Source organism: Patagioenas fasciata, chromosome 19, assembly GCF_037038585.1.
Source record: "Patagioenas fasciata isolate bPatFas1 chromosome 19, bPatFas1.hap1, whole genome shotgun sequence".
Lineage (NCBI taxonomy): Eukaryota > Metazoa > Chordata > Aves > Columbiformes > Columbidae > Patagioenas > Patagioenas fasciata.
Window position 1 is genome coordinate 11442160 of NC_092538.1, and position 20466 is coordinate 11462625.

At 42.8% G+C, this 20466-nt stretch overlaps 1 protein-coding gene across 18 annotated transcripts in view; it reads right to left on the reverse strand.

The window, feature by feature from the left end:
* BCAS3 (BCAS3 microtubule associated cell migration factor) overlaps positions 1–20466 on the reverse strand; it is a 285403-nt gene that overhangs the window by 251494 nt on the left and 13443 nt on the right. For all 18 annotated transcript variants that reach the window (XR_011741909.1, XM_065852777.2, XM_065852781.2 and 15 more), the window contains exons 7-9: positions 16173–16245; positions 7994–8101; positions 5303–5379 (exon numbers count right to left, since the gene is read on the reverse strand). Coding sequence is in view for 17 of the 18 variants with exons in the window: in XM_065852777.2 (XP_065708849.1) it covers positions 5303–5379; positions 7994–8101; positions 16173–16245 (258 nt within the window). In the remaining variant the exon portion in view is untranslated. The remainder of the gene's footprint in view (positions 1–5302; positions 5380–7993; positions 8102–16172; positions 16246–20466) is intronic.

The following is a 20466-nucleotide window of genomic DNA, read 5'->3' on the forward strand; positions in this document are numbered from 1 at the left end:
AGACGCCGCATCCCTTTGGAGGCCAAGGACGCAACTTCTCACTCACTGGATGTAGCTTATAATCAATTGCTAATTCTTTTTCTTGTTCTTATGAAATATCCAGCACTCTATGGCAATGAAATTGCAAAAACTCATTCTTAAACCTCACAATCCAAAGTAGGTAGAAAACAGATCCCTGACAGAGAATACACAATAAATAACGAGTGGAGTGATACTTGGTTGCAAAAGCATTGTTTATTCCAAGGGAAACAAATCATGTATTTGTTTATAAACCGTATCAAGTAATATTGTTTATAAATTCCTCCGGGTCCCTTCTAGATGAAAGGCCCTATGTAAATGTTATGACCCTCGCACTGTCACATACTTTCCCAAACTCTCCTATTGTTCTTGTACTTCCTTCTGTTTAAGTATCACCCATAAAACCGGAGCGAAAGAGCAGAGCGCAGGATTGCACCCCACCGGGAAATCACGCTCGCCAGCCGGGCCTTGTGCTTCAGATCATAACGGCCTGAGCGCTATTGAAACACCAACAAAAATCTAGAAATCAAGTGAAAGAGTAAAGCCACAAATGCTAAGTGAACTGTCATCATCCTCCCTTGTAGAGGAATAACAATGATTATAATAATAATCTCAATAATTGTGTTCACAACCCTGCAAGGAGCTGCAGTTTGTGCTGCCTTGGATCAGAAAATCTCAGTTCCCTCATACAAGCTTGGGAAAGGACCCGAGGTTTATTATTATTATTATTATCATTATGATTATTATTATTATTATTACTGCTAATGTCCTTACTATTATTCTTATTACAGAGACCTCCTTTCCCTGTCAATTCTATTATGGCAGTTTTAAGTATTTTGCTGTTACTCTACAGGTCTAAGACCAACACCAGACCTTTCACTAAAAATATCTGTGGCCTTTAATGTTCGTTAGGCTTGGTTGTTTAATTTAGCACAGATTCCACTGACTTCAGGACAAACTACATTTTCATCTCAGTTTTACTTTCTTTTTTTGCTCCGAAAATCGGACAGTGATAAATAATCATGTTACTCTAGAGGCGGCTGTTCCTGTAGGACAATGTGAGTAAGATGCTTTGCTTCGGCCTTTCACATGAAGGCTTTGGGTGCTTTAGATAAAAATAACTTACACAGAAACACACAGCCCTTCCCGTTCTCCGTATTATTTAAGCTGTCAAGCCCAGGAGATGTGACACATCCACATCTCGGGCACCAACACCGCCTTGCTGTCTTTATGCAATTTTTCTGTTGTATTTACACTTCCCTGCAATACATCAGAACACCCGGTAAGCAACCAAGACATCCATTTCCATACATCTACTGTGTTGCCGTTAAGACCTTTTCAAAAAGCATTTCGACATTACCCTGTGATTCCCACATGCAGGAAAAACCGCTCTTCTAAACAACGCTGTGAACAAGTAAAACCAAGAGGAAATCAAGGTTTCTCAGGGAAAGCAGTTACAAATCGCATGGAGTGTGTGTGTATATATATATATATATATGGGTATATAGAAAAATAAAAACTGCTTATATACAATTCACAGGAACACACTTGGCTTCTCTTGACTGATCAAACAAACCTTGTGAACCAGGAGCTCAACTCCCACCTGCCTCAAGGACTTTCCATCTGAGCCAAGGAGTCTCCCTCCACAGACAGGAATCCCATCAATTATTACACCGTGTGGGATATTCAGGATAAACTCCACTCGCTGCCCACAGCCGAGAAGGGAGACGCACAAACCCAATGTCTTGAGAAACGTAACTCTTCAGGCATTAAACCTTTTCATAAGACATCCAGTGTTTTCACTTCAAAGCAGAGAGATCAAACTGCTCCCTGTGCGCTGGCGGAGGAAACGGCGTTCGAACAAAAACGCACCAAAAAGCCTTGATGATTTCCAGATCAGAGCCGGGACAAACTGAAACAACCATATTCTTGCACGTGAATGTCAGCGAAAAGAGAAATACCCCATCCCAATCGCAAATTAGAGTATCAAACACTGGTTGGTTGGTTGGGTTTTTTGTTTGGTTGGTGGGGTTCTTTTAATTTATTTTGAGAGGTGCAGCTGGGGTACATTTAACATATACTGAACAATTTTTGGCTTGTGGTTAGGTAAGTCTTTTGAGACTTTCTATACAATAAAGTACTCTGACTAAAATCTGGAAAATTACCTCTTAAGGCTCTAGCTGCACAGCATCGATAGAAATGTGGTGCCAGCTAATGGCTGCAATAACTGTCTCCATCCCTAGGGAATAATGGATGGAGAATATATCAATATGAGGAGTGGAAGGGCCAGCGAATCTGAGCAGACACGTTATCGGACACAAAGATGATGCCACATGTATGATGTTATCTGGGATAATCTTTACTCGGGGCCCAGGGGGTGGGCAGGATGTTCTTTGCAGAGCGGAGCGTCCATCAGGCCGTACTCATCATCGGCAGCGTTCCACTAAGTAAGCATTTCTGGAGAAGGGCTGAGGGAGCACTGATGTAATAGAAATCAATGAAATTCAGCTTTTCTGCATCTATTGTTTAGAGCGAAGCAGGGGAAAAAAGCTTCTACATCACTTTCATTTCTGATCGGTCGGTCATACACAGCATTCAGAACAGGGCTCTGAAGGAAACCTTAAGTGAACGACAATGTAATTCTTAACTACTTAAAAATCTCTTTCAAATCTGCACCTTGACATCCCCAACTAGCAAAGGAAACACATTCTTACTAGAAGCATCAAATTACTTTCAGTTTGGCCACGTGGGTACTTAAAGCAGCGTGGGATGTGAAATTACCGTTTGGCTTTATCCTTCCCTCTCGTAACAAATCAGAGCCGTTCCCAGCACAGGGACGGCACAGAACGCGATGCCCAAGGCAAGTTACTGCCCTGAGCTCTTTCCAGACTCATCCTACACCTTTCCTTAGCAGACATTTAAAAATCAGGACACCACACAGCGGAGATTACAGGGTATGCTGGTGATTTTTCTACAATATCCACAGTATGTTTCCCCTTCAAGCTTAACACGCGTCTCAAATTCAGACACCAAGACTGGAGGCACCTGTACGCTGAGGTTTTGTCCACACATAAAATGTGCTGGCTCCCCGCCATTCGAACCAGCACACTCCCTTCTAATCATCTGCAGAAAAACACATACAAAATTAAACATTGTACTATGTCCGATTTGCTCAAGAAAAATCAGGAAATGCAAGAGTTAAACATTCCAACAGCAGCACGAACCTGACCATGTTCTACATCCTGAATATTTTATGGTATATTTATTACAACAATATATTAAGCTACACATTCAACCACAAAAACAAAAACAGAAAGACAAATCCGACTCATGTGCAACACAGCTGCATTAGCGTTACTGAGGAACACAACTTCAGAATTCCCGACACTGTTTAACTGGACATTCTGCCTTTAATTTCTATGTGTAAATAGCCAGGAATATGGACAAGACCTCCTGTTTAATTCCATTTGCTCTGTAGCTGTCTCGAGGTTCTACGGCTCCCACGCCACTCAGAAGAAATAGATGGATCCACATCATCACCAAATATTGAAAAAAAGACTGTTTTTTCTCTACAAAGTGATTTACACAGTAACAGAAATGTCTTCAAAGGGTGAACAATCCTCATTTAATATATTTGACCTTTTGTGCCATCACTTCTGACCAAAAACAGCCAGATAACCCAGCAGAGACTCTTCTGGGCTGGCCCAGGAGCACAGGACGGACCCAGTGGATCCCGGATGCTCCAGCAGCGCAAACAAAGCGCCTCCTCGAGCTTTGCCTGAGCTTCCTTTACCGGGATTTCTACTTTTCCAGTTCAAACCGACGCTGCCCTCTCCTAAATTTTTTTAAAAAGACAGCAAAAGAGTCCAGTTGGCCGAGTATCAAAAATCTGTGCGGCTAACTAGCTCGCTCATCTACATCAAACTTCAAGTACATCAGGGAACTGAAGCCTCTAAGGATACGCTCCTGGGCTGAAGCGATTCCAGCCCATAGGAAACGTGAAGGCGCAGACAACAGCTTTACTGCAGCTTCTGACGGGCCCGAGCGCAGCACCCGCTGGATCGCAGGAGCTGTGAAGTGAAACAATTAAGCTTCAAAACCCTGGGCACAACTGTGCACCAGCACAGGGCCAAGAGACACGTTTACCTAGGGGAAAACAACATCATATTTTATTTAATTGAATGTATTTGTTTATTTTATACTACTGAAATTCTCCCGCTGTTCCATAAAAGTTCACTTCGAAGCCAAAGTTATGGTTGGGAATAGAAAATTCCTGTTCCTCAAATTACAGTTTGTTTTTAAAAATAAACCGCACTATCTTAAAGAAACTACAACACGCAACACCTGGAATTAGAAAAGCACGAGACTCGTCACAACACACACTTGAGGGTTTTTGTTTTTTGACCTAAACTAAAGCAATGCTTGTGCTCTGATCCCCGTCGGGGGAATAGAGAGGGGCAGGGAGGACCAGAGGACACAACCAGCTCCTCTGGGAGCCCCAGCAGAGTCCTCCATCCAGCCATCTATAGGAACAAACTGACACCTATTGGCAGCTTTCATATTACTGCGTAACGCTGCTTTTCTTCAAACTCCTACAAGAAACAACTTCTTTAAATCCATAGACAACCTAAAAATGATAATTTTGAACTTTTCCACTTGTGACTGAAAATACACCAGGGAATTGCAGATTTACCTGTTTAACAGTAACATTCAGATCCTTCCAAAGTGAATTATGATTGCTCAGTAACCTATGGATTTGAAAGGCGATTCTAATTGGTATCAGTAGCACAAGTCACTGCCTGCTTGGAAATAGCAGATTGTCTCTTTTTCTGGGGTAAATAAATCCGTCCTCGGTGTTTAGCGTCTCAGGTAAACGAATGACCCCCTAATCCCAACCACGTCTGGGGACAGAGCACAGCACAACGGGTAGAAACACACCGGTTTGCTCTGCTAACATAACAGTGACTTATTGCAGATGTTAAAACTTTTGCATATATTTGTGCAAGTGAACAAAAGGATTTTTCAGCTCCCTGTGAAAGTCGGTGCACGTGCTCTGCACAACAGCGAGGAGCCACTTACAACAACAAATATAGAGGAAGAGCCAAAGATTCACAGAGTAACATTTGGATTATTTGGGGGTTTTTTGAAGCAACAGATTTCCTGAAACTCCAAATGAAGCCATGGAGACTCGCTATGAGGATTTAGAAAGAACAGCAAATAAACCACCTGTTTTATGTCACTCCACCACTAGAGCAAAAGGACTGAACCCAGCTATTATACATACTTGTAACGAAGAATTTTTTGGTGAAAGTGCAGCTGTCAAAGGCGGCGATTTTCTCCTGCAGGACCACAACAAGTATCCTGAAAACACAGAAAGGGAACATGGACTTTAAGCATTAAATGCATCGGTTTAAAGATTCAATATCTAAATGTAATTATTTCAAAAGCATCGATATAAATTCGGCGGTGATAAAGTGCCAGGTTACCAATACGTGGCAGTTATTGAGGATTCTCTCTGGTCCCAACCACACAGGAAGCGCCTCGAGCTGATACAAACAGCGGATTTATGACACACCTCCTGCAGTAAAAGCTCCATTAAAGAATGGAATCACAAGGACCCTGAAGGCTGTGCTGCCATCCAGAGACATGGACAGGCTGGAGAGTTGGGGGGGAAAAACTGAATGAAATATAACAAGGGCAAGTGTAGAGTCTTGAATCTGGGCAGGAACAACCCCAGGTTCCAGTATAAGTTGGGGAATGACCTATTAGAGAGCAGTGTAGGGGAAAGGGACCTGGGGGTCCTGAGGACAGCAGGGTGAGCATGAGCCAGCACTGGGCCCTTGTGGCCAAGAAGGCCAATGGTACCTGGGGTGGGTTAGAAGGGGGTGGTCAGTAGGTCAGAGAGGTTCTCCTGCCCCTCTACTCTGCCCTGGGGAGACCACACCTGGAATATTGTGTCCAGTTGTGGCCCCTCAGTTCCAGAAGGACAGGGAACTGCTGGAGAGAGTCCAGCGCAGCCACCAAGATGCTGAAGGGAGTGGAGCATCTCCCGTGTGAGGAAAGGCTGAGGGAGCTGGGGCTCTGGAGCTGGAGAAGAGGAGACTGAGGGGTCACCTCGTTAATGTTTACAGATCTATAAAGGGTGAGTGTCAGGAGGATGGAGCCAGGCTCTGCTCGGTGACAACCAGTGATAGGACAAGGGGTAATGGGTTCAAACTGGAACACAGGAGGTTCCACTTAAATTTGAGAAGAAACTTCTTCATGGTGAGGGTGTCAGAGCCTGGCCCAGGCTGCCCAGGGAGGTTGTGGAGTCTCCTTCTCTGCAGCCATTCAAACCCGCCTGGACACCTTCCTGTGGAACCTCAGCTGGGTGTTCCTGCTCCATGGGGGGATTGCACTGGGTGAGCTTTGAGGTCCCTTCCAATCCCTGACACTCTATGATAGAATAAGCTCTGTTCTGCATCCCAAAGTCTTTCAGGACCCTTCGGTTTATAACATCTCATCTCTATCCAGAAACAAGAAGAAGCACAAATTCTTGGAAGGAAGGTGGAAATCAAGGGACATTTTCAGACGACAGATTTGCAGATGGGGAACACAAACACTTTACTTGCCAAAAAAACAGAGGGCAGAACACACAACTCAACAAGAGGGGTTCGAGTCACACATGGAATTATTGTGGGATTTCTCATTCGCTTGTAGCTCTCTTATTGTGAAAAAGATGCTTCCCCACCTCCTCCTGATTCATAAATGCCCATTTTTAAAAGTTATGAACACTGCATATATAAATTAATATTTGTTTTGGACAAAAGAGTAGTTTTAGTTAAACAACAGATCTTCCAAATGCTTAAACTGTAGGAGAGAAAAACAAAATAAAATGTATCAATTCTGACTTCTCCAACAAGAAAGTTAACCAATGAAGAATGGAAAGACACTGAATGCATATGCAAGCGTCGTGTAGGTATAAAAGCCCCTACGTATATTTGATTGTAATATTTCCCAATCCTGGAGATCTGTTGTTTTCCTCTCTCGGAGGGTGCACTGTCTTTGTGCATTAATGAAACCGACCAGACGGATGATTCCTGAGTACAAATACATAAATAATAAACAGTTTTCCCTTCTTCCGCAACTCAAGTTTTGTTTTAAATTCAGATTTTGGACTCCATTAGTCTACACTGCAGTTAACGCACCATTAGCGCTGCACTTGGCCACATTTAATGCATTTCCAATCTGAAACACTGAGCTTGCCTTGGATAATAACAGAACCCGATACGTTCCAGCAAAGCCGCTACGCTGGACACAGCCACGCAGCTTTGAAGTAGCTTTGCCATTCTTACCACTGAGGAAAAGAAACATTAGCACCTGGAAAGGCTCTTTAGCTGGGAGAGACTTTGAACCATGATTTGCCTTCTGACTGTTTTTACAATTGGGTTTTGCTTTGGCGAGGAGGCCGGGCTGGAAAGATTTACTATCAGCACATAGCACACAGGGGAACATTCGGTTTTCCAGTTGGACAGGACCCGTTCCCAGCACCGAATCATCACCAGCTCAGCCCTGCAGGGAAACCCCACCGAGCAATCGCACCCACGGCCACAAAGAGCAGATTAATGGGGATAACACACGCTCCCACCCTTTCCTTCTTCAACCATTCGCACCATCAAAACATCCTCCTCGTTATTAGATTTGCCGCAGTATTAACGATGTTGGTTCAGTAGCACAACTTGCCTTCTGTAATTTACACTTCTAATTTAGTCATGAATGTCTGGATTTTTTGGTACGATGACAGAGAAATGTCTGTTTAACAAAACCTTTGTGGTGTTTTGTTGTACTCAAACGGAAATATTACTGGAGAAATGGAGAAGCAAAGCTATGTCTACAGTAAAGTCAAAATAACAATACAACGAATGCGCTCCCTGATTTTCATGACCAAAATCGTACATGCCCTAACACAAAAAGAATGTGTAGTAAATATCCTTACCTTTTATTGCAATGCAGATCATAAATGGGAGTTTTGAACTGTATGGACTTGACCATCTCTCCCGTTCGCAAAGAGTAAAGGTCCACACAGCAGTACGGCGGGCTTGTGCTACAGGGAACAAAACAGGAGCTGCATGTAAAGAAGGATTTTTGTACAATTATTTTCAATTATTTCAGCCTATATTATTTAGCACAGCAAGGGAAAAATCCAGCAGAACGCTAGAAAACAAAGGATCTCCTACATTAATGGAAGGTGTGATTAAAACTGAATTATGATCTCCGCAACAGTCAAGAACCTGTATTGTGCAAGCACTTAGTTTCCTTTGCCACAAATATGACTTAGGGACATCAGATCTGACCAGAAAAATACAAGTTATTTGATAGGCATGAAATCTTAGACCACATTCTAGTTATTCAAAACAATATTCTGCAGTAACACTTTGCTAAAGGGAGCAGTTACTGCCCTCTGCACCAGCCAAGTCCCGCGACTTGATCAGATAGAGACGCGTTACACACAATTCACGTCACATCTCTGATGGGCTCGTGTTTGAAACCCCATAGATCTTGCCAACCGCCCTGTGTCACTTTTATCATTTTAATATAAATAAAACTCCGAGGCCATTTCTTAATAAAAAGGCTCGCTTTCTTTGGAGAGGGAGAAAGCGCCGAGTGTGCCGATAGGGCCGGGGAAGGCAGCGGTGGAAACCATTTTACAAGCTGAGCAGAGGCTTTGATGTGGCAGATCTCTTCCATAACACCTTTTTTCCCCTCCAAGAACGCATTAAAACGTTGGCTACTTCTAGGTCAACCAATACGAAGCAGCACAAATTGCCAGCTGTACAAACACATCGCAGGGGCTGGGGAAGGAGGGCGCTTCCCCCAGTCTATATCTGGTTTATTTTACAGAGTCTAACACAATTCCCAACAAAACACTTGCTTGTCTTATGGAGCCGCTCAGGAATATTCTGGAGAAGCGGAGTACAAACATCAACTGTTCCCCTTGAAGGCCTCAAGATAATAAAATGGTACGTACAATAGGGATGCAGCAGGGAAACAACGTATGGTATACGCACAGAAAGACAACTGGCAAAGAAATAATAGGAAAAATATAACGTTGACATTCTGCCTAGCGGACTTCTTCCCAAAATCTACATTTTTCTAGGCACATACCTCGGCTAATAACTAGAGGGTGCTATTTATTACTTTCAAGCACTTCAAAGGCCCTTCAAAAACACTTTGGGAACAGTGAGATTCGAGTGCAGTTTCTTTACATTAGAAGCTCGTTGTGCTGGGAAACACAAAACGCCACGGCGAGCTCCATGTACAACCTTTTCTGATTAAAGTACATTTCTTACCTACGGGAAATTATTCTTTGATAAAAGGGTGCACAGATTCTTATTTCAAAACAGAAATCGCAGAAGTTGATACAGCTAAAATTGTATTAGCATCATTGATACCAATGACTGTTTTCGTATAAGCCCGTGTTGAACAGTTCCATTGGGACTCGACATCGAGCTCCGTATGTACTTTCTAACACAGATTGCACCAACAAAACGATGGGCAATAATCCTGCCACTCAGATTAATTCTATATATATATTAATGTGTCTAGTCCCCTAAAATTCCCTGACCCTCTGCATCCCAACTTTTCACAATAAAAGCTTGAAAACCTAACTCTGTAAGTCATTTTCATACTTTCATTGATGACACTTTACAGATTGATTCAGAATCAGGAAAAGCGGGTACGGTTTCTGAGGAAGCGCCACCTCCCAAACCCGTGTGCGGGGCAGGGGAACACAAAACAGCAGAGACGTTTCAAGTGGACCACAAATTGCAAAAAACATGGAAGCACTTAGTTTAAATCAGAAAAACCTGCAGCAATCTTAGACACGTGTCACTACATCTAATCCTTTAAAAACAAGAGAGGAAATTACTTGATACAGCACTGAAATATTGGTGTTAAATACCATGAGATACAAACATCACTCATGTATTTTGCTCAAATATTTTTATGAAGTCGATCAGTTTAGTAGAAATAGTTCCACCTTATCCTCTTGACCAACCTCACTGACTTTTATAAGGACATAACAAGATGGATGGATAATGGCAGAGCAGTGGATGTGATCTACCTTGACTTGAGTAAGGCATTTGACACAGTCTCCCGCAGCATCCTCACAGCTGAACTGAGGGAGTGCGGTCTGGATGAGCAGGTAGTGAGGTGGACTGGGAACTGGCTGAAGGGAAGAAGCCAGAGAGTCGTGGTCAATGGGGCAGAGTCCAGTTGAGGCCTGGATCCAGTGCAGTGCCTCAGGGGGCAGTGCTGGGCCTGTATTATTCAATATATTCATCAATGATTTGGACAAGGGAAGAGAGTGACTGTCAGCAAGTTTGCTGGTGACACCAAGCTGGGAGGAGTGGTGACACTGGAAGTTGTGCTGCCATCCAGAGACCTGGACAGGCTGGAGAGTTGAGGGGGGGAAATGTAATGAAATAAAACAAGGGCAAGTGTAGAGTCTTGTATCTGGGCAGGAACAACCCCAGGTTCCAGTATAAGTTGGGGAATGACCTATTAGAGAGCAGTGGAGGGGAAAGGGACCTGGGGGTCCTGGGGACAGCAGGGTGACCATGAGCCAGCACTGGGCCCTTGTGGCCAGGAAGGCCAATGGTACCTGGGGTGGGTTAGAAGGGGGTGGTCAGTAGGTCAGAGAGGTTCTCCTGCCCCTCTGCTCTGCCCTGGTGAGACCACACCTGGAATATTGTGTCCAGTTGTGGCCCCTCAGTTCCAGAAGGACAGGGAACTGCTGGAGAGAGTCCAGCGCAGCCACCAAGATGCTGAAGGGAGTGGAGCATCTCCCGTGTGAGGAAAGGCTGAGGGAGCTGGGGCTCTGGAGCTGGAGAAGAGGAGACTGAGGGGTGACCTCGTTAATGTTTACAGATCTACAAAGGGTGAGTGTCAGGAGGATGGAGCCAGGCTCTTCTCGGTGACAACCAATGATAGGACAAGGGGTAATGGGTTCAAACTGAAACACAGAAGGCTCCACTTAAATTTGAGAAGAAACTTCCTCTCAGTGAGGGTGGCAGAGCCTGGCCCAGGCTGCCCAGGGAGGTTGTGGAGTCTCCTACTCTGGAGTAGTCCTCCCAACAAACATCAAGGAAGTTAAGCCATTTGTATTTCAACACCAAAAAAAGCATTAATTAATGGCATAGGTTTTCTCCCGGTGAAGCCACCAATATAGTCACCTCCTTTACTGGGCCACATTTTGTACAATCTGGAGGAATTTTATAGCTAAATGCAGCTTACAAAGGTAAGGAAAGGCAACAGAAATACCGCCTTCTCACCCCATAGAGCAGATGCCGAAATGGGAGATACCATCCTGCAAATGGAACCGATTAAAACCTCCAGCGTTATTTTATTAATGCCTCATCTGCAAAATGAGATTATTACGCTGTACAAATATTCTATTAATAATTTAAATCACAATTAATTGTAAAAATAAGTTTGTGAGCAGCCATCCAGAAATGCGGTGAGGGGTCTACTCAGGTGATGTTCTGAATATATCACCCAGTCAGAGTGTATAGAAAGAATGGATTAAGCAAGACCTGTTTTTTAAGAACACGCCTTACAGCTTTTTCTCAAAAAAAAAAGGAGTCTTGGAAACCCCTGGTTTGAATTACTGGAGAAAAATTTACTGTATTATGCATTTAAAATTATTTATAAACTACAAACTTTAAAGCCAACAAAATATATTCATTCTCCTTCAGAAATAGATCAGAACTAGAGAAAAGGAATGATTACATCAGATTGCTTAACGGTTCACTTCTTGTGTTTTAATTGTCTTTTTCCTCACTTCAGAGGTTTAAAAGAATCTCATCCGTACACGAACGCTTGAGCTCAGCAAACTCCGCTGACTTTTCCTCTGTATGTTAAATATTATTGAAGGAAAGAAAGAGAAGAAAAAGGACAAGGGCTCCCGAGAGCCCCCTGTAAGGCAGAAAATGGCATTTAGTAACCGATGTAAAGTTCAAATACCGTTGAGCCACAGTGAATTACACAAGTGGCAGCAACTGTGGAACAACACAGATACAAGGGCTGGAAGTCAATGCAGTTTGTAATCGGCTGCTCCAACTATGAGCGTGAATCAACAGGCGTTATTTAGGGAAAAACATATTAAATAGCATCTTTGAATTGATTGAGAACTCAGTATCTGATGGTGTTCATATCCTCGGAAAAAGAGAACTTAAATCATCCTGAAACTTCCAACTATTTTGCAATGAACTTCAAGTCCTTCTTGAAGTATAGAACACAGGAATAACCTAAAACACCGAGGAGAAGAAAATATAATCCTGAACTGCTCTCTGCGCCTATGTCACATTGATTTATAACAGTTATTTCTAAGACAGACAAAAACACACAGATGCAAACAATTACTCTATTTTTGTAGGCAACAAGTGAGGTGGGTGGTAACTGAGAAATTCTGAAAAATCCTGTCACAATATTCCATTTTTTGGGCAGTAACCCCCATCACACAACAAACGCTCGCCACATCAGAGGCTTTGCAGGGCCTGAAGGGCCACTTTGATTCCAGACCGCTGCAGGCATTAGCGGGGACGTAATTAGGGTAAAAAGTTCAACCACAGCTCCATGGCTTGAGTGCTGCCAGAAATAAATTTCCTCTCATTCACTGCTTTCTACTGTACCCTCCCTGAGAAACATATTGAAAACACATTTATCTTTGTAGAGTTTGTTCCTCTTCTAATTAACTTTATAGCGTTTACAGTATTTAATAATTTAAAGTGGAACTTAAAGTGGCCCTGGAAGCGGCGGCTTTGCCGTAATGGTGCTGTGCATTATCCGGTCCCTGCGGTGCCGCTTCTGCCGAGCTCCTCACGGAAGGTTCGCGCTCCAGCGTTCGGCAAGCGGCTCCTTCCTGCCCTCCGTCTCCTCCCCGCGTCGTTACACGGCTGGGAACGGCCGCAAAACGAAACTGCTCGGCAATCTGCTCTCCCCAACCTCCCCGTGTCCCAGCGAGCGCTCCGAAAACGTTGCTCTTTTTACAGCTCCATAAATCAAAGCTCGAGAAGGTCAAAACTACCCGTAGTTCTCACCGACTGGTCAAGGTTTGACCCCAAATGCTCATTTTCTTCCTTTCAGTTTTGATCCAAGATTAACAGTTTATTATAGTTCAAAGGTTATTTTTTACTATAGTGCGCGCAAACATTTGCTGTATCAGAAGAGCTGCAGATCTTTCCGGCCCTCGCTTTTACAAATGGAAACACTGCCTCATTCCATTAAACTGGCTCTCCTAGCATTCCCGTCTGTGAAAAAATCCACAGAATGACCAATAAACACTACAAAAATACTTGAAGTACATTCATATAACTACAGAAATGAGCCACAAGGAAAAAAAAATTAGGACCTGAAGTGTTCTTTTTAAAGAGAAGAACATTGCTAACTTCAGCACACAACATAACAACCAAATCCAACGTCACTAGAAGGAATTCAAACTCCTTTATTCAGGCGTTGTGCCCCTCAGGATCTTAAAAGCTACCACACAACCTGCTAAAGACCAAACCGATTCTTCCTACAACACCCAGAGATGATGGTTTTTCATGTGCTAGAACGGAAGGAAATCTTTTCCAGGCGGCTGACAGAACAGCACACGTGGCACTGAATGATGCTCTAGGGATTTTCAACAGTACAAGAGCCTTCGGGACTCGGTCCCTCAAAAATAAGACACTACAGAGCTTTGCCCAACTTCAGAGGTTCTCCTGTACTTTTTAGAATAAAACCAATTAAGTTTGCTCTCTAAAAATTGAAACTTAGACATCCTTGACAGTCTTCAAAAAATAAGGCTGGGGAGAAAAATATACATCCCAATTTTGCGTGACCACACATCAAGACCACAATTATTTGATGAACTTCATTAAATTGATTTCATGGCGTCCGATACAATCGAAAACCATAACCACCTCTCCAAGCCATTCCTATGTGTGATGTGTAAGAAGCATGGCGTATTTTATCCGGAGCGGATCCACCCTTTCCACACTCGGCTGTGTGATCCAGGCCCTGTCCCGGTGGTATTGGCGATGGCATCCGGGGAAACATCCTGGGAAAACATCCCCCCCGGGCCGTGTGAGACCCGCGAACAAGAGCTTCATTCAGTGCAGCTCATCTCCTCCTCCTGGGTGATCCTTCCAGAAAGCTTTGCTGTTCGTCTCTGACAAATCACTTCACAGCGAGCTAATTTTAAACATCAAAAGCCACAGACACAACTGGACACTAGATTTTACCATTAATTAGTTACTTTGCCAGATAAGGAGCGGGGTCATGTGATTTTTGAGATATTAATGTGAGAAAATACTAACGCTTTACTTGTTTCTCTTCTTGTTCCACCTAAACTTTAACACTCCCATAACCACATTCTGAGTTTAACTTGTGGTAAGGTTAGTAGGTTTTAATCTAAGCCGCCTTAATAACGTTTGCATCCTGCAAACCAATTTGCCCTGAAAACTGATCAGCAGGAGAAACAAAAGGCCGGCCAAAGTTATCCACTTGTTTGCTGCAGCTACTCCTCCTGTAACTTACCCTTATTTCCTTTCTCCTCCCATGATTAAAAGACTATTACCTCTGGCTTCTCATGCCCTCAAGGGACCTCCATCCAGTTCTTCAAGTCACCTGAAATTTTCCATCACTCCAAGTCGTTCAATTCATATGTTTTCCTAAAAATATGTGCTAGAAATGTAACCCCCACTACTGCACAGGTTTCTGGTTGAGTCCTTTACTGTCCATCATCTGGAAGGTGGGAAAGTCTAAAGGCCTCAAACTCTTTCATCTTCAGTAACAGCACTACTTATTATTAACAGAATCCTCTGTTCTCTTTATAGATTACTAATCTTGGTGTTTCATCGCATAGAAAACTCATCAATATGTACCAAAACCACCTATTCATTTAGTGTGTGTACAAAGATTTCCCTTATCACCAGGAGCGAGGCCTGCACGCCTCTACAAAACGCCACAGAAACAAAACTGATGCAGATGTTCCTTTTGGGTTTTCCTTTAATTTGCAAATTGTGTAATCTAAGACTGGAGCTGACTGAACCAACATCTAAACCAGCACAGTAGTATCGGCCAAAAACCGCAATCTGTTTCCCATTTATGTGTCAAGACTGCACCTTTTTGGGGGCCGAGAGCATTGTTTTGAAAGGATTCTATAGCGAAACCATGCTAGACATCGCAGTCATTTTACGAGTGATACGGTCCTAAAAGATTAAATACTATTAAACGACAGCGCAGTGGTTCTAGGTTAAAACTATATTCTATGGCTTGAATGGTTTAGCATCTTTAACTCTGACAACTTGGATTCAATGGGTTTTAAACATTGAAGACAGGTAGCGTTAATATTCTAATTTAATACAGTAATAATATATAGAGAGAAATTTACAGACTTGATCTTCCTCCACGCCCAGAGGGATTAAATTCTTAATAGAAAAAGGTGTGGCACAGAATTAGTTTTACTACTGTAAGAAGATTTACTCCAACTGTTTAGCCTTCGAATCACTGTGTAGAGGATTAACCTCGAGAAGCAAATATTTTCCTGTAGGTATAGATACTAATCCCTCGCGTCGTCTGAATCAACGTATCAAACAGACAGAACACGTTTTAAGTCTCTTTTCTAAGAGGAGTGATGCACCAACACCGCCCAGAGAGCGCACGACGAGACTGGTAAATTATGTTTCTAACTCAAAGAAGTAGATTTAACAAGTATTCTGCTGACAAACAGTGGCTGTAACAACGCAATTGCTCAGTGCTTGTAATTCATTTAGTACGAGTGCTGCTTGAAGGCATCTTTTAATTACTTTTTAAGACACATATTTAAGACACTTCTCAGTGATTCTGAATAGGATTAATATCAGAAAAGGCTAATAATAAAATTGTGATTACACTGAGAACAGATTAAACTCTAAATACCTCTTAATTTCATATCAAGTCTCTATTTTCTATTTCTTCTAAAAAGTCGTAGGCAAACGGGTGCTGACACACTGTAAAAACACTTTAAAAGCACTTCACGGTGTTATCCCATCCGCAAAAAAGGAATACAGCTTTAAAGACGTAACCTACTGGGGTGTTTTAGATGCTTTGCAATCTATATATTAGACTTCATTCACAAAAATCGTTCTTACCCGGAAGATCCAATGCTTTTGCACACACCAAGAAGAGGCCGCTTCTCAGCAAAATTATCACATTTCTGAGCACCTGAGAAGAGGGAAAGCAAACAAGAAAAAGCAAATCAGTATGTGCTGCTTGTGTTACCTTTCAAAGCACAGGTGTGTGTGTCGTGGGGGCCCAATACATCGGAAAGATATTGAATATATAATACAAAACTCACAGCCTGTACAAGATCAGTGCTAGAAATACAAATAGGCACGGACACGAAGAACTGTTCTTGACAGAGACAGCAACGAGCAGCAAAATCCAGCCAGGATTCTGGAGCTGTTTTCTATGCGTTTCAGTTGGGGTTAAGGCTTGTGTAGTAACAAGTACCACTTGCTCGCTTTGCATTGTTTTATAGAAGTTGTTTGTAATGAGGATGTCAGCAGCTCCACGGGGGTTTCACACACTGGTTTCCAGTAGTTTCTGCCGAGGTTGAAGCGGAATGTGAGAGCATTGACGAGCGCATCGGGGAGAGAGAACAGCTGGGGAGCTGGGCAGCGTCTGCCCCGAGCCCCTGCCCCAAAAACACAACATGCAACCCAAAACAGCCGTCGGAAAGCTCCACGGGCCACTGAAGCCTTTAAGAAAGGAATCAAACCTCCAGCGAGACTCGGGCTCTGCCTGCTGTTCGCTCCAAGTGAAAACGTGACTCTTAACAACATATCTGATCTACATTTGAGATTAATTTCTGCAGGTAACGGCAGTGCAGTCCCAGCACAGCTCGGCCCATCCTCTGCTCCAGTGCTGGGCCAGCCCGGCCTGCCCAGGATCCAGCAATAAAACCAACTCCGGTTTCCCAAACCGCGCTCACACCCCCACTGTGGACCCATCGAGTTGTTAAATACACCACGCTTCTTAAAACGGGATTGTAAAAACACTGAAAGCTTTGCCTTATTGCTACATGAAGAGAAATGAAACCGACACAGAGTCAAACCCCCTCTCTCCCACTTGTGAGCAATGAGCGCTGAATTCCAGGGTACAATTCTGCCCAACTGGAATAGCAGCCACCACTACTATTGAATTTCCTCAACCTTTGAGAGTTTAATTATCTATCTATAGGCATGCATGTGCTTGCTGAAAAACACAATTTTATCCTTTATCCTCCATTCTACACCAAACCCTTTGATCTATAAAAAATATCAGTGATACAGTCTGTTCAAAAATCTAATTCACAAATACTGGTGTACTGCACTACATCAATTATTCAGAAGGGCACAACAATTAACAATATACATTTTCACATCACAGTCTCTGTTAATTATTAATAACTCGGGTACATGTAACTAATTTGTAACAAAAAAATGCTCAGCGCTCTCCTCTGTAGGAGGATAAGCCTTCCCTCCTACACATTTGGGTATTTATAAAGTCAAATGGGTCACATCAATAACTTCACTGTCAACAATAGCTTTACAAGTAACCTAAAACAGCCAAACGTATTTTCCTTTTATTCCTATTATTTCAAGGGCTTTTGTGAGTCATACCTGTACTGTATGTACTGACCTGTAAATTGATAAATGAAACATACAGTCTTCTTAAGAATCTGGCAACCAATTTGTTTTCTGCAGGACAAGTAACAGATGAACTCCATTTGTTTCTGCTCACTTAGCCGGTCTCTCAGCACTAAGGGTGAAACGCTGACTACCAGCAGCTCTGACATTGATTTAAGTGGAGCCAGCATTTTACCTTAAGCATTTTACTACACTTTCCGCCCCCCTTCTTTTTTTACTGGGATATATTAGACATGAATTCATGTGTCTCTTTAAGGTCTGGTTCTAAGTTTAATGACAAGGAAGGGGGAGCAAGGGGAAAGAAAAGCGGTGGGGAGAACAGGGAGACAACTCCACAAAATCCAAAGGAATAGCAGTTTTTAATACCTTCAATAACATTCGTACAATAGGTGCTTAAACTTCTGATTCCAGCCTGTAATGGCTGAGCATCTCATTTAAATAAAAAATACTTCAAATATGCACTTTCAGAATGTAAATATTAATACTGCAGAAAAGACTCATTATTTTGAGGACTCTGCAGGGCATTAAATCAGGTTAATAGCCGTCCCATTCACGAGATTGCAAAAAGCGACATGTGTTGCTCTCCGCAATGCTTAATGGAGTCGGCAGCCCTTTCTAGTTCCGCGGTGGGATTTAATCTTCCAAGTTATGATGGATTAATTTTTATTTGTGAAATGGTGTTTATTCGCATGTGCAATGCGCTGACGTGCGCACACCTGCTCCGCACACAGTGTTTAACCCAACGCAGCGGGATGATTGAAATGAAAAACAGCCAGCTAAATCCCTCAAATACAAAAAGTATTGAAATCCTGTTGCAAAGTCTTCTCCTTAAACTCCTTTTATTCTAAATCCTTTTAATTCTGTCATATAACACTACAGCATTTATAAAAAGCTGAAAATCCTGACAAATCACACAATTAAAGTAATGAAAACTGTCCTTCCCACCCACAAGGCACCACCTTATCTACAACTCAATTTAGCTAAATGATATATGCTTTAAAAAAAACCAAACACGCTAACTCCAGTTAGTGTACTTAAAACTGTGGCTAAATGAAATGTCATCCAAATCAACATTTAGAAGTTTATGAAGTCAAAAGGTTATCCACACATAAGCTCAAAGCCGCTTATGTCCCGTCCTGCTGGAACTGCACACAGGTGACTCCGGGCCTGCCGAGCCCAATAATCAAAGTAACAGCGGCAGCAGCCACGCACCTTTGTGGGGAATAAAAATGAAAGCCCAGTAATATCCACAAGAACTCAAAACCTATTCAAACCTGTGAAGAGTACACTCATTCCACTCGAGGAACAAATACACTGTATAAACACCAAATTCTGACCTATTTACCAATAGTGTATATGCACGATGGAGTCTGTTTTTCTGGTTTGTGTTTCCACTGCTCAAGTTCAATCACAGCCACTTAATATTGCAGTGCAGCTCCCATTCAGCTAAACCCCTCTCAGTTCTATCTGTTACTTGAAAACCCTGTTGCATGGTCCTGCCCCACGTCACACAGTTGCTACATATGGTTTTCAGCCCATTTTGCTGCTTCCTTTCGGGTGGGTGGGGGATAAATCCCTCTTAACATTTCATAATCGCTACCATTTTGTGTCTGCTTGCTTATTGAACACCAATGCAAAAAAGTCTACGTGCTACCTGAAACAGAAGGGAAGAGACTCAAATCGGTCCCAAAACCAGCGTGTGAATTCTTCCCCCAGCTTCAGGGTAGCATCAAACGCTCTGTTTCTGCACAGATCAGCTCTAGGTGCATCACCCGATATCCTTCTGATCAAAGGTGCTGCGATTGCCCTTCTCATCCCAGAAATCCAGGCACTCCTTTAGGATTTAGTGTTTCAAGTTTCCAAGTCCTCCTTCAGTACCTGCATCATCACCCCTGTTTCTTACATCCCCCAACAGTTATCACTCCAGAACCCACCCTGACTCCAGCTGAATTCCACATCTACTGTCTCTTCAGCCCATTCCTGATAGATCAGTCTAATATGCTGAAAGTTTAAGGTCTAATGGTCTAAAGTATGGATGTGGTTGGAACTGAAGCGATGGCACAGAGGTCAGTCCACAGAGCTTCAAATAAATGAGTTCTTAAAATGCTGTGCTTCGGAATTCTTCCCTATGATATTTATAAAAGGCTTACTCGCTATGCTTGAGAATTCTGTTCTGTAATTTCTATAAGCCACATACATTAACATTCATTATACCGTAACAACCCACGAAACAGTCACAAAACACCAAAACTTAAATGCACACCTGCATGACCCGCTTCTACCCACCCAAACGCAGCTACCGACTGCGACGGCTCGCGCAGCTCGTTCCTCTGCGATACCTCCTATGCAATTATTTTGGCCTTCGGGGACTTCAAACCACTAAGCCACCCAAGTGGTTGAATCTGTACAAAACTCACATCTGCCTCCCTTCAGAAAGCCACCTCAATATTACAGTTCTTTCAAGTCTACCTGCACGTACAGCTGAGTCAGCTTCTGAGGTTCCGATTTTATTTTACCAACATCACAGACGTAAGCGGCAGAGTACAGAGAGAAATCTGCTGCAAAATTTAAACCTTTACCAGCTTAAGATTTTCAAATGCAAAACTATTCTGTGTCCTATTTAATTTTAGCTTTTCGTGTTAATATAATTCTAGTTTCCAACGCTTCATCCACAACGTCCACTTGGTTCATAGTGGCTTTAAAAACAGTATCTCTGATTGAGTTGATTGAGCCCAACTCCTGTCCCTGTATAGGG